At 39.0% G+C, this 18,096-nt stretch overlaps 1 protein-coding gene and 1 long non-coding RNA gene across 10 annotated transcripts in view; one reads left to right on the top strand and one right to left on the bottom strand.

Moving 5' to 3' along the window:
- Positions 1-1,426: 1,426 nt before the first annotated feature.
- Positions 1,427-18,096, bottom strand: part of RASSF8 (Ras association domain family member 8) — a 130,518-nt gene continuing 113,848 nt past the window's right edge. For 6 of the 9 annotated variants that reach the window (XM_024257072.3, XM_024257074.3, XM_024257075.3 and 3 more), the window contains 2 exons: positions 17,233-17,377; positions 12,068-16,241 (listed from right to left, as the gene is read on the bottom strand). In XM_024257072.3, coding sequence (XP_024112840.1) covers positions 16,120-16,241; positions 17,233-17,377 — 267 coding nt within the window. In that variant the 3' untranslated portion in view covers positions 12,068-16,119. Of the gene's footprint in view, positions 1,983-5,730; positions 5,920-12,067; positions 16,242-17,232; positions 17,378-18,096 lie in introns of those variants that run through there. The other 3 variants (XM_054527000.2, XM_054527002.2, XM_054527003.2) reach the window with 2 other exon arrangements.
- The window catches only part of LOC134759494 (uncharacterized), a 76,805-nt gene continuing 63,512 nt past the window's right edge, over positions 4,804-18,096 (top strand). Inside the window, exon 1 of the long non-coding RNA XR_010135740.1 lies at positions 4,804-4,869. This is a non-coding gene — a long non-coding RNA (uncharacterized LOC134759494). The remainder of the gene's footprint in view (positions 4,870-18,096) is intronic.

Raw genomic sequence — 18,096 nt, 5'->3', positions numbered from 1 at the left:
CAAACACCGCATATTCTCACTCATAGGTGGGAATTGAACAATGAGAACACATGGACACAGGAAGGGGAACATCACACTTCGGGGACTGTTGTGGGTTGGGGGGAGGGGGGAGGGATAACATTGGGAGATATACCTAATGCTAGATGACGAGTTGGTCGGTGCAGTGCACCAGCATGGCACATGTATACATATGTAACTTACCTGCACATTGGGCACATGTACCATAAAACCTAAAGTATAATAATAATAATAATAATAATAATTACAATAAAAGAAAAAAAAAGAGAAAAAAAAAAAAAAAAAAAAAAAAAAAAAAAGCAGTAAATACTAACCAGGAGGGGTGACCTAGGAGTAAGCATGAAGTGATACTATCAGAACTGGAAGAAATTTTAGGTATCATCATGGCCAGCCTCTTTATTTTACAGATCATGCTAATTTTCTGCTACTTACTGTGTGGCCTTGAAAAATCATTTCATGAGCGGGCTAGCTGAAAACATAGAAAGAGCTGTGGGGAAAATAAACCAGGTTGTAGGCCTAATTTTCTGCTGCAGTAAGTAGCTACAGTAAGTAGCAGAAAATTAGGCCTACAATCTGGTTTATTTTCCCCACAGCTCTTTCTATGCTTTCATCTAGCCTGCTCCAAATGTTTTCCTTTCAATATGGGGGATCAAATAAAAATACAGACTTGGGATGAAGATCTAGAACAAAAGAAAAACAAGTAGGTAACTAATTATATATACCAATAATTTTTCTTAAAGTAAATTAAAATCAGAATATTAATATTCCTATCAGAACTTCCCCCCACAAATTTGACAGTCTCCCAAGCACCAGAGTTTCTTAGTAGAGACAGACTTTTTTTAGTGATAGTGGCATGAAAACAAATCCTAAACTTTAAACAGATGGGAATTTTGGGGCTAATGACAGGTAATATTAACAGTGTTGCAAGATCAGGTTCTGATTTTGTAAAGATTGAAAGAGCATAACTTCAGGGAGCTCTCGATACAGTAGAGCCAAATCGGAGTCCTCCTGCAGAGGGCATAGGATGACCAGGCGCTGAGGAGAGCCCACACTGCGGTGCAGTGTATAATCCTGGGACAGACCCTCTTTAATCCTGCTCTGTTAGAAAACTGGAGAATGCCATAGCAGTTTGAACAGAAGGAAAGATTTTCTCCACACAGGCAAACTTTCCAGCTCTTTCTACAGTCTCTGCACTGCAAGCTGGTTTAGAGAATGTTAAGCTTTTTCTAAATAAATGGTAAATGGAGGTTGAGGAAACGCTATCGGGAATGCATTTTCTCTGAGTTATGGTGAACAGAACAAATCAGGAAAAGAATCATTACGAAGTACTTTGAGCCACTCAATCTTTGAGAATTTGCTTTGATGACATTGTAAGGTGAAGAAAGGCAGCTAAGCTAATTTTTGTTTGGACAAAAAAAATGTGTTTATTCTGTTTATCTTAAATGAGAGATATTATGCTTTATGGATTTTTGGGAAAAAAAAATTAAATAAGAAGGAGCTGTGGCCATGGAAGAGAGATGGAGGTAAGCAGATGCAGCAGATGGAGTGTGCATGTTGAGGAATGTAGCTCCAGGCAAGAGAGAGGAAATGGAGGCAAAGGACACCTGGGCTTTGGAAATGGACCTGCAGCTTCACATGGGTGGATCAAAGGCTGGCCACAGGTTACACAGCTCAAGTATCTGGGACAGAGATGGAATTGCTGCCTTAGGAATGAGAGGTGATTCTGAATTGAGTCCACTGGAGAAATACACATACCATGTATCTCCAGCGTGAGTGTTCATGCGCTGGAATCCATGGTGTGCATGAAGGTAGACGACAGGTGAGAAGTCATAGTTCTGAAGGCTTCAGTACGTCATTCCCCATATGGGAAAAAGGCCATGGAGCCGTAGGTTAAGACCTTCTGCAAATAGGCAGTCTTCTTCCAAGTAGGTCCGAGTGCATACTCATGAAGCATATACTAAGCACTGGCGAGAAAACAGAGGAAGGACATGTTAGAAGGGACCAGGTCACATCAGTGTGTCCTTGTCTCTGTTCCTGCTTCTCCCTCTCAGCCTCCCCTAGCACCGGTGCTATTGCAGGAGACCGAAGTCTAGGAGACTGAAGAGGAGGCCGCCAAGAATGGAGAATGGATAGGCTGCAGAGCCAGTGAGAACAGATTCGTGTTTCTGTTGTTTCACTTGTGAGTAATTTGACTTGGGCAAAGAGTTTTTGTCTTCTTATATGCAAGATGGGACTCATACATTCGCCTTTTCATTGAATTCAAATTTGCTGAAGGCATATTATATGCCAGGGCCTGTAATAGGTTCTAGGAATTGAGCAGTGAACAAAACAAACATGGTCCCTGCCCTTGTGCCGCTTACAGATAGGTATCAAATAACCAGAAAAATCACTGTATAATTACATAACTGTGTGATAGAAAGCAAAGAATGCTATTAGCATTTAATAAGTGAACCTAATCTGGTGGGAAGGGAAGGGAAGTTGTTAGGTAAGACTTTTTTTTTTTTTTTTTTTTTTTAAGACGGAGTCTTACTCTGTGGCCAGGATGGAGTGCAGTGGCGTAATCTCGGCTCCCTGCAACCTCCACCTCCTGGGTTCAAGTGATTCTCCTGCCTCAGCCTCCCGAGTAGCTGGGACTACAGGTGCCCGCCACCACGCCTGGCTAATTTTTGTATTTTTAGTACAAAAATGATGATCTCGATCGCTTGACCTCGTGATCCACCTGCCTCGGCCCCACAGAATGCTGGGATTACAGGCATGAGCCACCGTGTCTGGCCCAGGTAAGACTTTTTAGCTAAAACCAGTAGGGCAGGCTGAGGATTGGAGGCACAGAGGCCTCTCCATGCAGGATCAGTCCTTAAGAGCAACAGGCAGCCTGATGTGCAAGAGCACCCTGCCGCCATGAGAGAGGCCTGCGGGGAGGAGGCCAGTCCAGCCACACAGTGGGGACACTGGATCCCCACACTAGGGAGCTGTGTTCAGAGTTATTGACCTTCTTCTATCTGTTACCTCTTCATTGTTCTCTGTTTCCCTGGCTGCCCATACTATGGACAATGCTTAGTGAAAAACTTTGAAGAGATTGAATTGACCGACAAATTTAAGTTTCAGCCATGTTTGTGATTTCTGTTCTTCACCTGTGTGATTTTCAAACCTTTCTGTGTTTATTGTCCTTCATACATATCAGAGAATTGTGGAGTGCTAGTGCTGGAAAAGACAGAAATGAGCTCACCTTAGCTCTTTATTTTACAAAAGTGGGAACTAAGGCCCAGAGAGACTCAATGCCTTGCCCAGTGTTCGATGGCTATTATGGAATAAAGATGATTCGGAACTGCTGGGCCTCCAGACTCCTTTCTACTTTCTAATTTACTATTTGCTCTCTCTTAAAGTGCCTGATAGAGTCAGGAAATGGGGAGTTCAAACAAACGTGAAGTCAACCTATTGGAAACTACTTCCAATAAAAATCTATCAGAAATGAAGCAACTCTGGCAATAGAGGGTATGCCAGAAGCTAAATGAAACAGGCATATATCTCTCCACAACACTCAAAGTTAAATATTATAAATATTATATTTATTTTTCTCTTAATTAAATACAATATCAGTTAATTTTTGGCACTTTCCCTGTTCTTCTTTTGTCCTTATCTTTGGATGGCATAAGAACCCCTGAGCTAATATAATTCAGGGAAAAAGGCAAGGGGTCTGGTTCTCAGACCCTGTTCAGGGAGAAGCATTCAAAGGTAGCTGACTAAGCCAGCAGCTCTGCTCCCCTTCCTTCACACACAAACGAAAGCACATACACATGCATGCATACACACACATACTCCAGGCAAGCTCAGCATGGGAAACTCCCCCAGGCTGCCATGATGCTTCAGAAGCACTGTGCAAACAGCTTTGCAGCCCTCACTCATCCACTTTCAGTCTTGAGCAATACTGTCTCCAGGTGGTGTCTTACTTCCCTATTCAACCTCACTCCTCAGGTCCAGTGCAGCTTATTCAGTTCATTGTATTGGCTTATTATCTTTAAAACATAAGCATTGTCTGCAGGGCTTTCTACTCCTATCTCAAAATTATCTTCACTTACGCAAAACCACCCGCGTACAAAAAACAATTTACTACCCTAAGAGGCAAGAAGAGCCCAGATACTTGACTCCCTAATAATCTTCTTTCCTTTCTGAGCATGGGGGCTGGAGAGCAAAGAAAGGTAATGTTGATAGTCTCTAGAAAATCTAGAGTTGCTAAAACCAAAACAAAAGAAACTAAAAACTAAAAAAAATTGGTTAAATTTGTCCTCATATGATCCTGTTACCGAAGTCCAATTTGGTTTAGACAAATGTCCCATCCACCTGTTGTTAGATAGTGACTGCTGTGGTCTGAATGTTTGTGTCACCCAAAATTCATCTGTTGAAATCCTAGCCCCATAGGTGATGGTGTTAAGAGGGGAGGCCTTTTGGGAGGTGGTTATGTCATGGGGGGTGGCCCAAGGGAGCTTTTTTGCCCCTTTCATCATGTGAGGACACAGCAAGAAGGTGACGTCTAAGATGAATGGGCCGTCACCAGACACCAGATCTGCTGGCACCTTGATCTTGAGTTTCCCAGCCTCCAGAACTGTGGGAAATAAATTTCAGTTGTTTGTAAACCACCCGATTAATGGCATTTTTGTTACAGCAGTCCAAACAGATGAAGACACTAACTCTTCTCCCAGTCCTTTAACCTTTAATTCCTCCTAGTCTCCTTCTCTGGCCTCTTCTGCCTGTGGGTGTCATAATTGTAGATGTTCCATCTACGGAATTGTAGATGCTCCTGTCCTTGGCCCTCTTCTTGGATGACACCAGCACTTCTGCAACTTGAATGTGCATGTAAGTAACATGGAATCTCACTAAAATATATATTCTAGCTCAGTAACTGGGGCCTGAGGCTCTACATTTCCAACCAACCCCCAGGCAACACCAAGGCTGCTGGTCCTATGACCATCCTGGGTAATAAATGCTTAGATTTCTCTCTGAGAAAGTTTACCTCGTCTTCATTTTGAAATATATTTGTATGTATTTGGGGACTGGGTGCGGTGGCTAGCACCTGTAATCCCAGCACTTTGGGAGGCTGAGGCAGGCGGATCACGAGGTCAGGAGATTGAGACCACCCTGACCAACATGGTTTAACCCCATCTCTACTAAAAATACAAAAATTAGCTGGGCATGGTGGCACGTGCCTGTAATCCCAGCTACTCAGGAAGCTGAGGCAGGAGAATTTCTTGAACCTGGGAAGCAGAGGTTGCAGTGAGCCAAGATCGCACCACTGCACTCCAGCCTGGGGACGGAGTGAGACTCCATCTCAAAAAAAATAAAAAAATAAAAAAAATACAAGATTAGCCAGGCATGGTGGCTCATGCCTGTAATCCCAGCTACTCGGGAGGCCGATGCAGGAGAATTGCTTGAACCTGGGAGGCGGAGGTTGCAGTGAGCTGAGATCATGCCATTGCACTCCAGCCTGGGCAACAAGAGTGAAACTCCATCTCAAAATCAATCAATCAATCAATCATGGTGTTAGCCAGGATAGTCTCAATCTCCTGACCTTGTGATTCTCCCTCCTCGGCCTCCCAAAGTGCTGGGATTACAGGCGTGAGCCACCGTGCCCAGCCCCTTTCACCATTTTTAATTGGAGTATTTGTTTTCTGTTAAGTTCTGTGAGTTCCTTATATAGTTTGGATATTAAACCCTTACCAGATAACAGTTTGCAAATATTTTCTCCCAATCTACAGTCCACCTTTTCATTTTGGTGATAGTTTCCTTTGTTGTGCAGGAGCTTTTGGGTTTGGTGTAGTCCCACTTGTTCATTTTTGCTTTTCTTGCCTGAGCTTTTGGTGTGATATCTAATCTTTACACTCCTGCTGTCAGAAAGAATGATGATCCCTAGATAAAACAGAGGAAACATACAACAACAAAAAAGAGTTAAGGTTGGTGAATTTGTTTTTGTATATATAATCATGATCTCAATTACTAGCTTTAGTTTGGGTCTTTGTCTTTTTGGTTAGAGCCTTTTTTTTTTTTTTGAGAAACTTCTAGAAATATTCATTTAAGTTTACAAGAGTACTTGACAATGGATTATTTTTGTTTAATGTCCTGAATTTTAAAAATACATATCTCTAGGTTATAAAGCTGTATTACATTTGGAGGAGGATATGTAGCAAAAGGTGGCACCATTAGATCCAATGGTTATTTCTTACTACTATTTTGGGAAATAGACTAAACCAAGTTTGTATCTATTCATAGAAGGACATCTTACCTATGAATTTAATTTTAATTTGGGAAGAATTAAGGGTAATTCAATTCAGATTTTAAACATGTGTTTATATTTAAAATATCTTCTTCCTGCATTATATTAGATCTGAGAATGATCAAGTGAGTACTTGGAAGGGGTTACTGACTCGCAGCCAGGAAAAAGCCTATATATTCCAAATCTGTTGCTTAGAAACAGAAAGCTGGACTCCAGAGGCCTCCCAGGCTTCTCAGACCTCTCTCACTGAAGCCTGATGTGGGTTATGTGGCCCAGATTACTCCTTTTCATTTCTGCACGGCCTGCCCACACTTCCTTCACCTTTACTCCAAGGCCATCTTTTAAGAGAGGACTTCTCAAGCCACTGTATAAAATCACAAGCACTTCCTATCCCTCTTTGCTGCTTTTATTTTTCTCGTTAATTCTAATCACAATTGAAGATACTAATTTTTTGCTTCTTTGTTCAACATCTGTCTTCCTCTTTAGGATATGAACTCCACATGGGCAGGGATTTGGTTTTTGTGGTTCACTGCTGTATCTCCAGTGTCTACTACACAGTAGGCATTCAATAAATATGACTCAGTGAAAACCTGTTTACTCTTCAAAAGCCTAACTCACCTCCTCATCAGAGTCTTCCCGGATTTACCCAGTTATCACCTGCTTATGCTTCTGTAGAACTCTGCCTTCAAAAAATTAACCTCGATTTCGACCTGACATTAAAGCCCACATCTTCCCTCTTTATTATTTCAGAGGTTTTAGAGATAAGTATTTTAACAAAGTATGATCCTGCATATGCACTCTGAAACTCAATTATATACATACAAGTTATGGAAGATTTCCCAGTAGAAAATGTGAAAAACTGGATTTTAATGAACTGTCAGTTCAATGATTCAGTAAGATGAAGTTCCAAAAAAACCAGCCAACCAAACCAGTTTAGCTTTAACCTGACTCCTAACAATGAGGCAGGTTCCTAATTTAAAGAGAGTTTTCAAACTATACTACAAGTCTACAGTAACCAAAACAGCATGGTACTGGTACCAAAACAGAGATATAGACCAATGGAACAGAACAGAGCCCTCAGAAATAACAACACACATCTACAACCATCTGATCTTTGACAAACCTGACAAAAACAAGAAATGGGGAAAGGATTCCCTATTTAATAAATGGTGCTGGGAAAACTGGCTAGCCATATGTAGAAAGCTGAAACTGGATCCCTTCCTTACACCTTATACAAAAATTAATTTCAGATGGATTAAAGACAAGTGTTAGACCTAAAACCATAAAAACCCTAGAAGAAAACCCAGGCAATACCATTAAGGACATAGGCATGGGCAAGGAGTTCATGACTAAAATACCAAAAGCAATGGCAACAGAAGCCAAAATAGACAAATGGGATCTAATTAAACTAAAGAGCTTCTGCACAGTGAAAGAAACTACTATCAGAGTGAACAGGCAACCTACAGAATGGGAGAAAATTTTTGCAATCTACCCATCTGACAAAGGGCTAATATCCAGAATCTACAAAGAACTTAAACAAATTTACAAGAAAAAAGCAACCCCATCAAAAAGTGGGCAAAGTATATGAACAGACACTTCTCAAAAGAAGACATTTATGTAGCCAACAGACACATGAAAAAATGTTCATCATCACTGGTCATCAGAGAAATACAAATCAAAACCACAATGAGATACCATCTCACACCAGTTAGAATGGTGATCATTAAAAAGTCAGGAAACAACAGATGCTGGAGAGGATGTGGAGAAATAGGTATGCTTTTACACTGTTGGTGGGACTGTAAACTAGTTCAACCATTGTGGAAGACAGTGTGGCAATTCCTCAAGGATCTAGAACTAGAAATACTGTTTGACCCAGCAATCCCATTACTGGGTATATACCTAAAGGATTATAAATCATGCTACTATAAAGACACATGCACATGTATGTTTATTGTGGCACTATTCACAATAGCAAAGACTTGGAATCAACTCAAATGTCCATCAATGATAGACGATTAAGAAAATGTGGCACGTATACACCATGGAATACTATGCAGCCATAAAAAAGGATGAGTTCATGTCCTTTGTAGGGACATGGATGAAGCTGGAAACCATCATTCTGAGCAAACTATCACAAGGACAGAAAACCAAACACCACATGTTCTCACTCATAGGCAGGAATTGAACAATGAGAACACTTGGACACAGGGTGGGGAACATCACACACTGGGGCCTGTCATAGGGTAGGGACTGGGGGAGGGATGGCATTAGGAGAAATGCCCAATGTAAATGACAAGTTGATGGGTGCAGCAAACTAACATGGCACATGTATACCTATGTAACAAACCTGCACGTTGTGCATATGTACCCTAGAACTTAAAGTATAATAAAAAAAAAAAAAAAAAAAAAGAGAGTTTTGTGATCAGTCCTGGCAGTCACATTCAACATTGGTGTAGAACGTGTTCAGGAGAGAGGAGACTGAAGACTGCACTATTTGCAAGAATCGGGAATATGTAGCCTGGGAAAGAGAAGACTAGGGGGCATCACAGATGCCCCCAAATACCTGAAGTGCTGTCATATTGATGGGAAATTGTTTCTTCTATGTGGCCTTAAAGAAAGTTGAAATTACAAGGAAATCTACTTTGGCTCAATAAAAAGGAGACCTTTTTAGCTTGTTGAGGTGGGCTGGGATGGTGTGGCCCTTGAAGGGTTCAGATGTAGGCTGGCATTGGCGGGGTGATGTAGGAGCAGTTTGTTGCTGTGCCCAATGACTGTCACAGTGGCTTGTCTGGCGAGCCCTTCCTTTAGCTGAGTGAGTTGTTCCTGGTGTACCTGCCGCACTCCTCCCTGTCTCCCCAGCCTCCCTTTGTGTGGTGACTGTTGCTGATTGTTTCTTGTTTAAAGTGCCTATGATTTGCTTTATGCTTAAAAATATTTTGTTACTAAGTATTCCAATTTGTTTATTTGATCTTCACACTTCCAGCATTGCAGGAGACTTGTAAATAGACTTTGCGTACACGGAATTTGTATTGTCCACCTTCTTCACTTCTTTCATTCTGGACCATGTCAGACCCTCTATCACCTTGGACACAAACACATGGCAGATAAAAGAGAGTGGTGGATATAGAACATGCAGTCAAGTATAATGCTGGGAAAACAGGATTCCAACATACTGGATGATGAGACTCGGATGGCTAAATTTGGTGCAGAGAAGAGCACTTCTTCCAAATCCATGTCATTCTCACAGGGAACACTGCAAAAACACTCTACAAAAAGGAAGCCCATTTGAAGGCCCACCTCTTGAATACATATTCTATTCTCCATGTTTTTATTCTTTTTCCTTGCTCCTGTGCCAACCCCTTGCCCACCAGCACAAAGAACAGATTATCTGTGACTACTCACCAAGAGACCCACAGCCATCATTTCCACCACCCTTTAAGGCTGTGGATAAGTGGTAAACACCTGGAGTATCTTTGATTCTTATTGTCTACTTAGAATATCTATAACCTGTTTGGTTCATTTCCTGGCTCAAAGAAGGTGCTCAAAAAAATTTGTTACATGCACAAACTGCTTTCTTAGTTCAAGTTACCATCACCTCTGGCCTGGACCCCTACAGGCCTCTTAAGTAGTCTTTCTGGCCTCTAGTCTTGACCCTTCTTTAGTCAGTTCTTCACATATCCAGTCAGAATTATCTTCCTAACATGCTAATCATTTAATTTCCATGCTTAAAATTCGCCTTTGGCTGTCAGGATAAAGTCCAAACTCCTTACCATGGCAACCAAGGCCCCTCATGATCAGATGCCTACTTACCATCTCTCTTGGACCTCCTGGGCTCTTCATTGTCTGGCTACAGCTCCACCAGACAGCCCTTCTGGTTTATATCACCTTCCAGGATCTTCCAACACACTGGGTTGGGGTAAGCATCTCCTAATGTGTTTGTCTCCATGACACCCTATCCTTGCCCCTATAGTGGTTCTTAACATGTTGTACTGAAGTTGTCATCTCTATCATTAAGACTGTAAACCGGCTGGGCACAGTGGCTCACCCCTGTAATCCCAGCATTTTGAGAGGACGAGGCGGGTGAAACATGAGGTCAGGAGTTCAAGACTAGCCTCGTCAACATAGTGAAAGCCCGTCTCTACTAAAAAAAAAAAAAAAAAAAAGAGATGAGCATGGTGGTGGACACCTGTAATCCCAGCTACTCAGGAGGCTGAGGCAGGAGAATTGCTTGAACCCAGGAGGGGGAGGTTGCAGTAAGCCGAGATCGGGCCATTGCACTCCAGCCTGGGCGACAATGGTAGACTCCACCTCAAAACAAACAAACAAACAAACAAACAAACAAATGTGTACACCTCCTTAAGGTAGAGAACAAATATATGCATCTCACTCCAGTGTCCGGACAAAAACAGGGGCTCACTAAATGTCTGCAGAAAGCATAAATGCATCCAGCATATTTATGCCCATTTTATAGGACTCCACTGGTCTTTCCTAATAGACACAGCACACATATATGGAGAGGGTGGTGGGTGAAGAGTTAACAGTAGTTCCTGTTTCTTGCTCTGCCATTAACAAAACATGATTTTAGAGGGCAGGGTGGATAATTAAAATTTTAAAAGTCCCCCAAACTAGGACTTATTGGTATTTTGAATGACTTTAAGTTTCTCATTGCATCTTTGCTTTTATAATGTACTATTAGTCTCATATATAAAGAGAGAGACTTTTTTTAGAGTGAGACTCTCTCTATATATACATATAGATGGGAAATTGTTTCTTCTATGTGGCCTTAAAGAAAGTTGAAATTACAAGGAAATTTATTTTGGCTCAATAAATACTACTTTGGCTAAATATATATATATTTATATATATATATAAATAAATATATATAAATATATATATATATATAAATATATATATATAATTTAGAGTCTCGCTCTTGTTGCCCAGGCTGGAATGCAGTGGCGCGATCTTGGCTCACTCCAACCTCCGCCTCCCAGGTTCAAGTGGTTCTCCCGCCTCAGCCTCCTGAGTAGCTGGGACTACAGGTGCCCGCCACCACGCCCAGCTATTTTGTTTTTACTTTTCGTACAGACAGGGTTTTGCCACGTTGGCCAGGCTGGTCTCGAACTCTTGACCTCAAGTCATCTGCCCGCCTTGGCCTCCCAAAGTGCTGGGATTATAGGCGTGAGCCACCGCGCCTGGCCCCCATGTATAATTTCTAAGTAAAGGTTTAACTTCTTATAAAAATATTCCTATAAAAATGACAATTTATATACTTCCACATTAAAAAGTGGTTAAAATGCAGAAACTGGGCACCGTAAAGCTCATGCATCTCTACCATGGAATACAGAAAAGTGCCTTGAGGTCTGAAACATCTAAGTTCAAATGCTGCGTCAGTTACTTAGGGGTTGTGTGATTCAGGAGCAGTTCCTTGGATGGCTGTGAATGTTTAAAGTGTGACCAGTACCCCATATTGCACTTGGCACGTAGTAGGGACTGAAATGGTAGTTCTCTTCCTCTCACTTATGGTTTTAGGGAAATCTGGGAATACAGAGATTCATTAAGATATCATTTCTTCTTTCACTTTTGAAATAAAAGGCGTATTAGTTTCTTAATTCAGTTTTACTTTGATGAAGCCATCTTTTGAGCAATAGATGATTCTTTAAGTATATATGAAAAATGTAATTATGTGTAGTGATATGTGCCACTATTCTCTTTGGTATCTTTTAAAGGAAGTAAAATTGTATTTAAAAATATAAAGGACGTAAGAAACACTGACAACTGTAATGCCCCAATGAATCCTGAAAATTTATTATTTGGGAGAATATCCAATATTGATTCTTTGTTTTACAGCTCATAATGATCAGAAAATATACATTTAAAATGAAAGTCAAAGAAAAGGATAATTACATATAATACATATTACAGATTTATTTGTACATAAGCAAAGCAGTACTAAAAGCATATTTATGTGCTCACAATTAGTGAACATGGCAATTTTCTGTTTAAAGCTGCAGCAACTCAAATCCTCCTAGGGTCAATAAAGAAAAACATATTGAGAAATACATTTAGGGCTATCACCATGTCTGGCTGTAAATCTATTTTTTAATCTTTCCCCTCCCCCCATATATATGTATATACTTTATTGCCTTTATATTTCTGCTGGTTTAATATAATTAGTATACTAAATAGTTTTCTGCATTTATTTGGTTTCTAAAAATATATAAAATGCATTGAAAAGAGCTCCTGCAGCTTTCAGGCAGTCACTGTCCTGGCATCGAAAGCTTATTCTGGAGATGTAAAGCAGCAATACTGAATAAATAGTGATTGTTTTGTCTTTTTGATACAGCTGATGGCCTTCACCCCAAACTTAAAAATACTGTAGCAAATAGTATAAACATGCAACTTAAAAAAATGAACATAATAAAAAAGTAATAATTATAAGCTAATTTTAACACAATATAAACCAATAAAGACAACTTCAGGTAGAAGAGGGATGTGAACACAGCATGGTTATATAAATTAAGGCTCAATTTATCAAAGGCAATGCACAATGGGAACTGTCCATCTGCCCACTCACTTTGCATGCCTGAAATAAGAAGTTTTTGTCTTTTCTGTGTTATTTCCTCAATCCATTACAGTTCTATCTTGGAAGATGTTTACAGAAATGGCTTCAAATGAACAGTCTGTTTCTCTGAAGACCATTTTGCTCTTATTCACAGAGAAAATTATCCTTTAATGCAGATGTAAATTACATTTATGCCGTGGAAGCAAGTGCTTACATGTTCTTGTTATTTATTGCTATACTTCACATTTCACATCATAAATTCTATTTTTTTCTGTATTTATATAGTTTTTACTCTATCAGTCTTGCTGTAGCTCTTGTTTATGACTAATTTGAACTATAGGAACTGATGATTACCTCATTGATGACCGGGAGAAGTAAATAGGTAACTCCTATTAATACCAACTGAAGTCTCATATTATAAAAAAGTCCCTGTGCATCAAGACAAAAAACAAAATGTTATCAAACCAAAATATCTCAGAAGGACAACAAAGGGACTATGGACACTATATCCACAGGCAACACACTATGGGCCATTCTCTGGGGATGACAGACACTCAAAAGGTCAAATATACCAATGCTATTCCAAATTACTTCTTGGTAAGATAAAAAGATCTTTAAATGTATTTAATACTTGTAGAAAATCACAATAAAACAAGTTGCAGTATGATTTTTTTTAAAAAAACACAAAACATTGTAATCTAATTTAGTATTTAGAACCTGAATATTCCCCCAGATGAAAATTTTATATTTGGTATTTTTGTATACCACTGCCCACTACCCCTCCGAAATGTATCCAAGATGTGGCACTTATCTAACTCATTTGTATTCGCAATAGTTAAAAATGATCACAAATATACTAAAGTATCTTCAGATGATCCTATGAAAACGAGTTTTTTCCCTCTGAGTCTTAGAAAATATTCCTTAGATATGTGCTTCCAGAAGTAATATAACTAATTAAAAAGTACAGCTTCTCAATGTATTCATCATACTCACATTTCTATAGTTTCCTTACCTAGGAAAGTTTTTAAAATCTGTAATTAGGTCTGTGAAGATTATTTGGCAGCTTGGAAATTCTGATGAAGTAGTCAGAGAGGTTAACTGTGATACTCCACTGGGAACCCAAGACTACTACAAGTTGCTAGGATGCTGCTTGTCCTTACTTAAAGTTATTCGGTTAATTCTGATAACAATTTATAATAAGTTGGATATTGACAGTGTTTTTCACGGTATGCCAAGGCATCTCTGAAACTCCTAATTGCAAAGTTTAATACTGCCTCCAGTTTAACATTTTGACTTAAATAAAATGTGATCAATTTATAAAATGTTTTTCTTTGTGAATAAGATCTTGATTTCTCTGAACAACAACAAAATGACTTTATACAGAATGACTTATTTAAAAATAAGGCATATAATGGGCATATGTAAATCATTATTGTCACAAAATCTATAAATTATTTTTTAATCATCCTAATTTTAAATATAGGTAGATAGAAAATAACTACTATAAATTGTGAGCAAATGTGTACAGGTTGTGATTATTTAGGTAAGAATCATTTACTTCAGTTATTTGCAAAGTAACATAATGGCAAGATCAATTTGATAACTCCAAGAACCCAAAGAAAATCGTATCTTCAGTTGAGGTCCGCCACTTAGCTGCACTAGAAAAGGCAACTCTGCATTATGACTTTCAGTTCTCTAGAAGCTTCTATACAGTCTCATAGCCATTCTTAAAAATTTCATAGGAAACCTAAGTAGAGCAGCATTGTCAGCATTCACTAAACCAAAGTCAGTCACTTAAATGTGTTAAAACATCCAAAGTTGCCTTCATGCATAAGACATAGCTCTATTGTTACCATGGCATTACTAAATTAATCCACTTTTATTTTGTTGCATGTAAATAATACAGAGGATGTAATTTCTTCAGAATTAAAACTACTTTAAATTTCAGATTAAAGTCTTAATTATACTGTACCAAATCAAACCAGAGGAAATGTAAAAATGGCTAAGTGGTGTCTGACTGAATCTGTCTAAATATTACTTGTAAATCTTAGTTAAGTCACTACTCATCAAAAAGGTGTTGACTCATATTTGGTTTTACAAATAAAATAACATATGTACAAATGGAGATTAATGTCTTATAAAAGTCAAGCCTAAAAATAAAAACATATGCTGAATTTGACTTTATATCCTTGCTAAAAAGTACCTAGGTTTAATCTCCTTTCTCTAAGTGACTGGAAGAAACCACAATGGTCCATAATATACAGAGCAAATTATGTGCAAGCAACACCTTATGCATGGTGTGTACACCAACAGATCATACATATGAAGTGGGTTATTTTAAAATACATCGCTTAAAGCAATGTTCCTGAAGTAGACCAACCCAGCTTTCAGATATCTATAACTTACATGTTAGATTAATTCTGAAGATCCATGAGTGTAAATGATAAGACAGGGCAGAAACAAAACACATAATGTATCAGGAAACCCCATGCCTGTTTGGATACATACTTAACAATTACATTTTTGTTCAACAGTGTCTGAAACACTGCAAATGTTTTATACATACAATTTAGCTCATGAAAAATATCTGTTATGCTCTGTGGCCACACATATATTTGGAAATATTGTAAAGGAAAGACTAAATTCCAGATTTAAAAATACCCTGAATTATTTCACCTAATTAAGCAATGGCTAGGACAGTTTCACAAAACAAATGCAAGTGGCTTCCTCTGGAGTTAGTTTCGATGGTGGAGCACCCTAGGACACTTATGTAGTGTAAATCAGCAATGCATGGATGGAGTCTGGCAACATGCACACAGTCATAATCACACAATATGTAACATAAGTCAGTCACAGGATAAGTCAATAAAAATATTAAAACATCAACATTCACACATTAATTGATTACATGAAATAAATTAAACTAAGCCAGTCACAAATTTCTCTTCACTCTTACTTAAGTCACGGTTTATTTATGTATACACACTATATAATACTTTCCTAAAGCTCTCAAAATGCTACAAATAAAAACGAAGGCTTTGCATTATAGCTGCTGGACAAAAATATCAACACTGTTGATGTGTGAAAACATAGTTTCTTTGTTCTTTAGCATCAGTGCACAGGGTATGGCTCCAAGTGGTATGCAATTTAGGAGAGAAAAACATACAGCGGCTTGTGGAATAGATTCTCTGTTCATCATTGGCACAAATCAAAAAGGAAGTTTACTGTCCTTGGTACCTCTGTTGGGTCTCCTCCCTAAAGACAGACAATGTCATACATATATGCCTTCAGGATTAAAACCAGATGAGATAGGATTCTGCAGAATGCGGAGATTACTGGGGAGCTGCCGAGATGAACCAGGTCGCTTCAGGGACCCAGACTGGAATGGTGCCTCTAAACAGGAAACAAAGAGAGCCACCTGATGAGCTCGTCAACTTGGAGTACTTAGCAATACAAAAAATGAGACTGCTTCCTGCCCTGAAAGGGAAAACTGCATAGAGCAATAATTGCAATCCCCTGTGTGCCCTGGGCTGCGGGAGAAGGCTAAAACCTTCTCAGGTCTGTTTGATAAACTAGTTTTTGTTGATTTGAACAGTGAATGATCTTTACAAAAGGTGAATATTCTGCTTCTTTTTTTGGTTGTTCACACCATATGCATACACAGATTTGGAATTGTCTTTTAAATATCAGCACAAATTAATAATAACTTTTAGAAGAAAAAAAGGAAAAAAGGGGCATAAGGAACAGAGAAGCCAAAATTCAAATTAACAGACTATAACTCATATATACTTCAGAAAAAAATTTCAATAAAGAAGCAGTTTAAAACTAATGATATGACATTTGGTGATTACATGCTCACCTAAGTAAATAAATAACCTAAATGTTACTGGTTTTCCTCTAGAAATGGGAAATATTTAAAAAAAAAAAAGAATTTTTAAGTGTCCCACTTAAAAATTAGCTATGAATGTTAGGGTAATATTTTAACTGAATACAAGTAGTTTATTCAAAGTTAAGCAGATGGTCGGGCATGCTGGTTCATGCCTGGCATCCCAGCACTTTGGGAAGCTGAGGCAGGCAGATCACTTGAGCTCAGGAGTTTGAGACCAGTCTGGGCAACATGATGAAACCTCATCTCTACAAAAAATACAAAAAGAGAAAATCAGCCGGGTATGGTGGCATGCACCTGTAGCCCCAGCTACAGGAGGCTGAGGTAGGAGGGTCACCTGAGCCCAGGAGGTTGAGGCTGCAGTAAGCTGTGGTAACATCCCTGGCATTCCAGCCTGGGCAACACAGTGAGACACTATCTCAAAAAACAAAAACAAAAACAAAAAAAGTTAAGCAGTGAGAACAAAGGGAAAATAAACCATATTTATCAACATCTTACCCCTTTCAATGTCTGCATGTGAGGCCTCTATTTCAATGGGCTCCGCTGGCAAAACGGTAACTTTTGTCCCTGTCTGCTGGATAAACTGCTGGAGATTGACTTGCCGCAACTCCTTAGTCAACTGCTCCAGTTCCTGTTCTTTGTCCTAGACGGAAATTATTATTTTTTTAAATTTGAGGATTCACTACTGGACAGTGCAAGACATCTTTGTGATGACCCATCTGCTACAGGGGTTAAATGTGGGATATCTGCTTTCATAAAAGCACATTTAACAAATCTGGTTTATATTGATACAATGGGCTAAAGAGGTCACTTTCACTGTGTGGTGTGGGCCAAGAAATAAGCCAAGGGAAAACAATAGTTTCATTAGTCTGTCCTCTTAAATGTGATGCTTTCCTCTGGAAAACCCTTATGCACCCTTCTGAAATAAATATATGTCTATAAACTTTCATTAAAAAACAAAAACAAAAACGGGTTTCTCAGCCTGTAAACTCATTGGTGGAAAATAAAAAGAAAAAAATCCCACAGGTTTTTACCCATCTCTGTGTTACAGCAATCTTGCTAAGCTGGTCACAAATTCACATATTAACCACTTCATATTAACTTATAACTACAAAGTTAATTGTAATTTGTTCCACGGATTTAGAGTTCTTGTTTTTTGTAAGCTGTTTCAATTTTCATGGGATACATTATTGAGATTTATCTTACAGCATGAGGAAAGCAAGATTCCCACAAGATTCTCACTATGGAATTCTTAAATCCTTGACAAAGATCTGAGAACTACAGAGTCCTACAGAAGGAGATCAAGTTTGGACAGCTGGACAGCTGGAAAGCTGTAAAAGCAAGGAGGGGCATCCTATTATT

This window comes from Pongo abelii, chromosome 10 (assembly GCF_028885655.2).
Source record: "Pongo abelii isolate AG06213 chromosome 10, NHGRI_mPonAbe1-v2.0_pri, whole genome shotgun sequence".
NCBI classification, from domain to species: domain Eukaryota; kingdom Metazoa; phylum Chordata; class Mammalia; order Primates; family Hominidae; genus Pongo; species Pongo abelii.
Note: the sequence above shows the minus strand (reverse complement) of the source record. Positions and strands in the feature narration are given on the sequence as shown.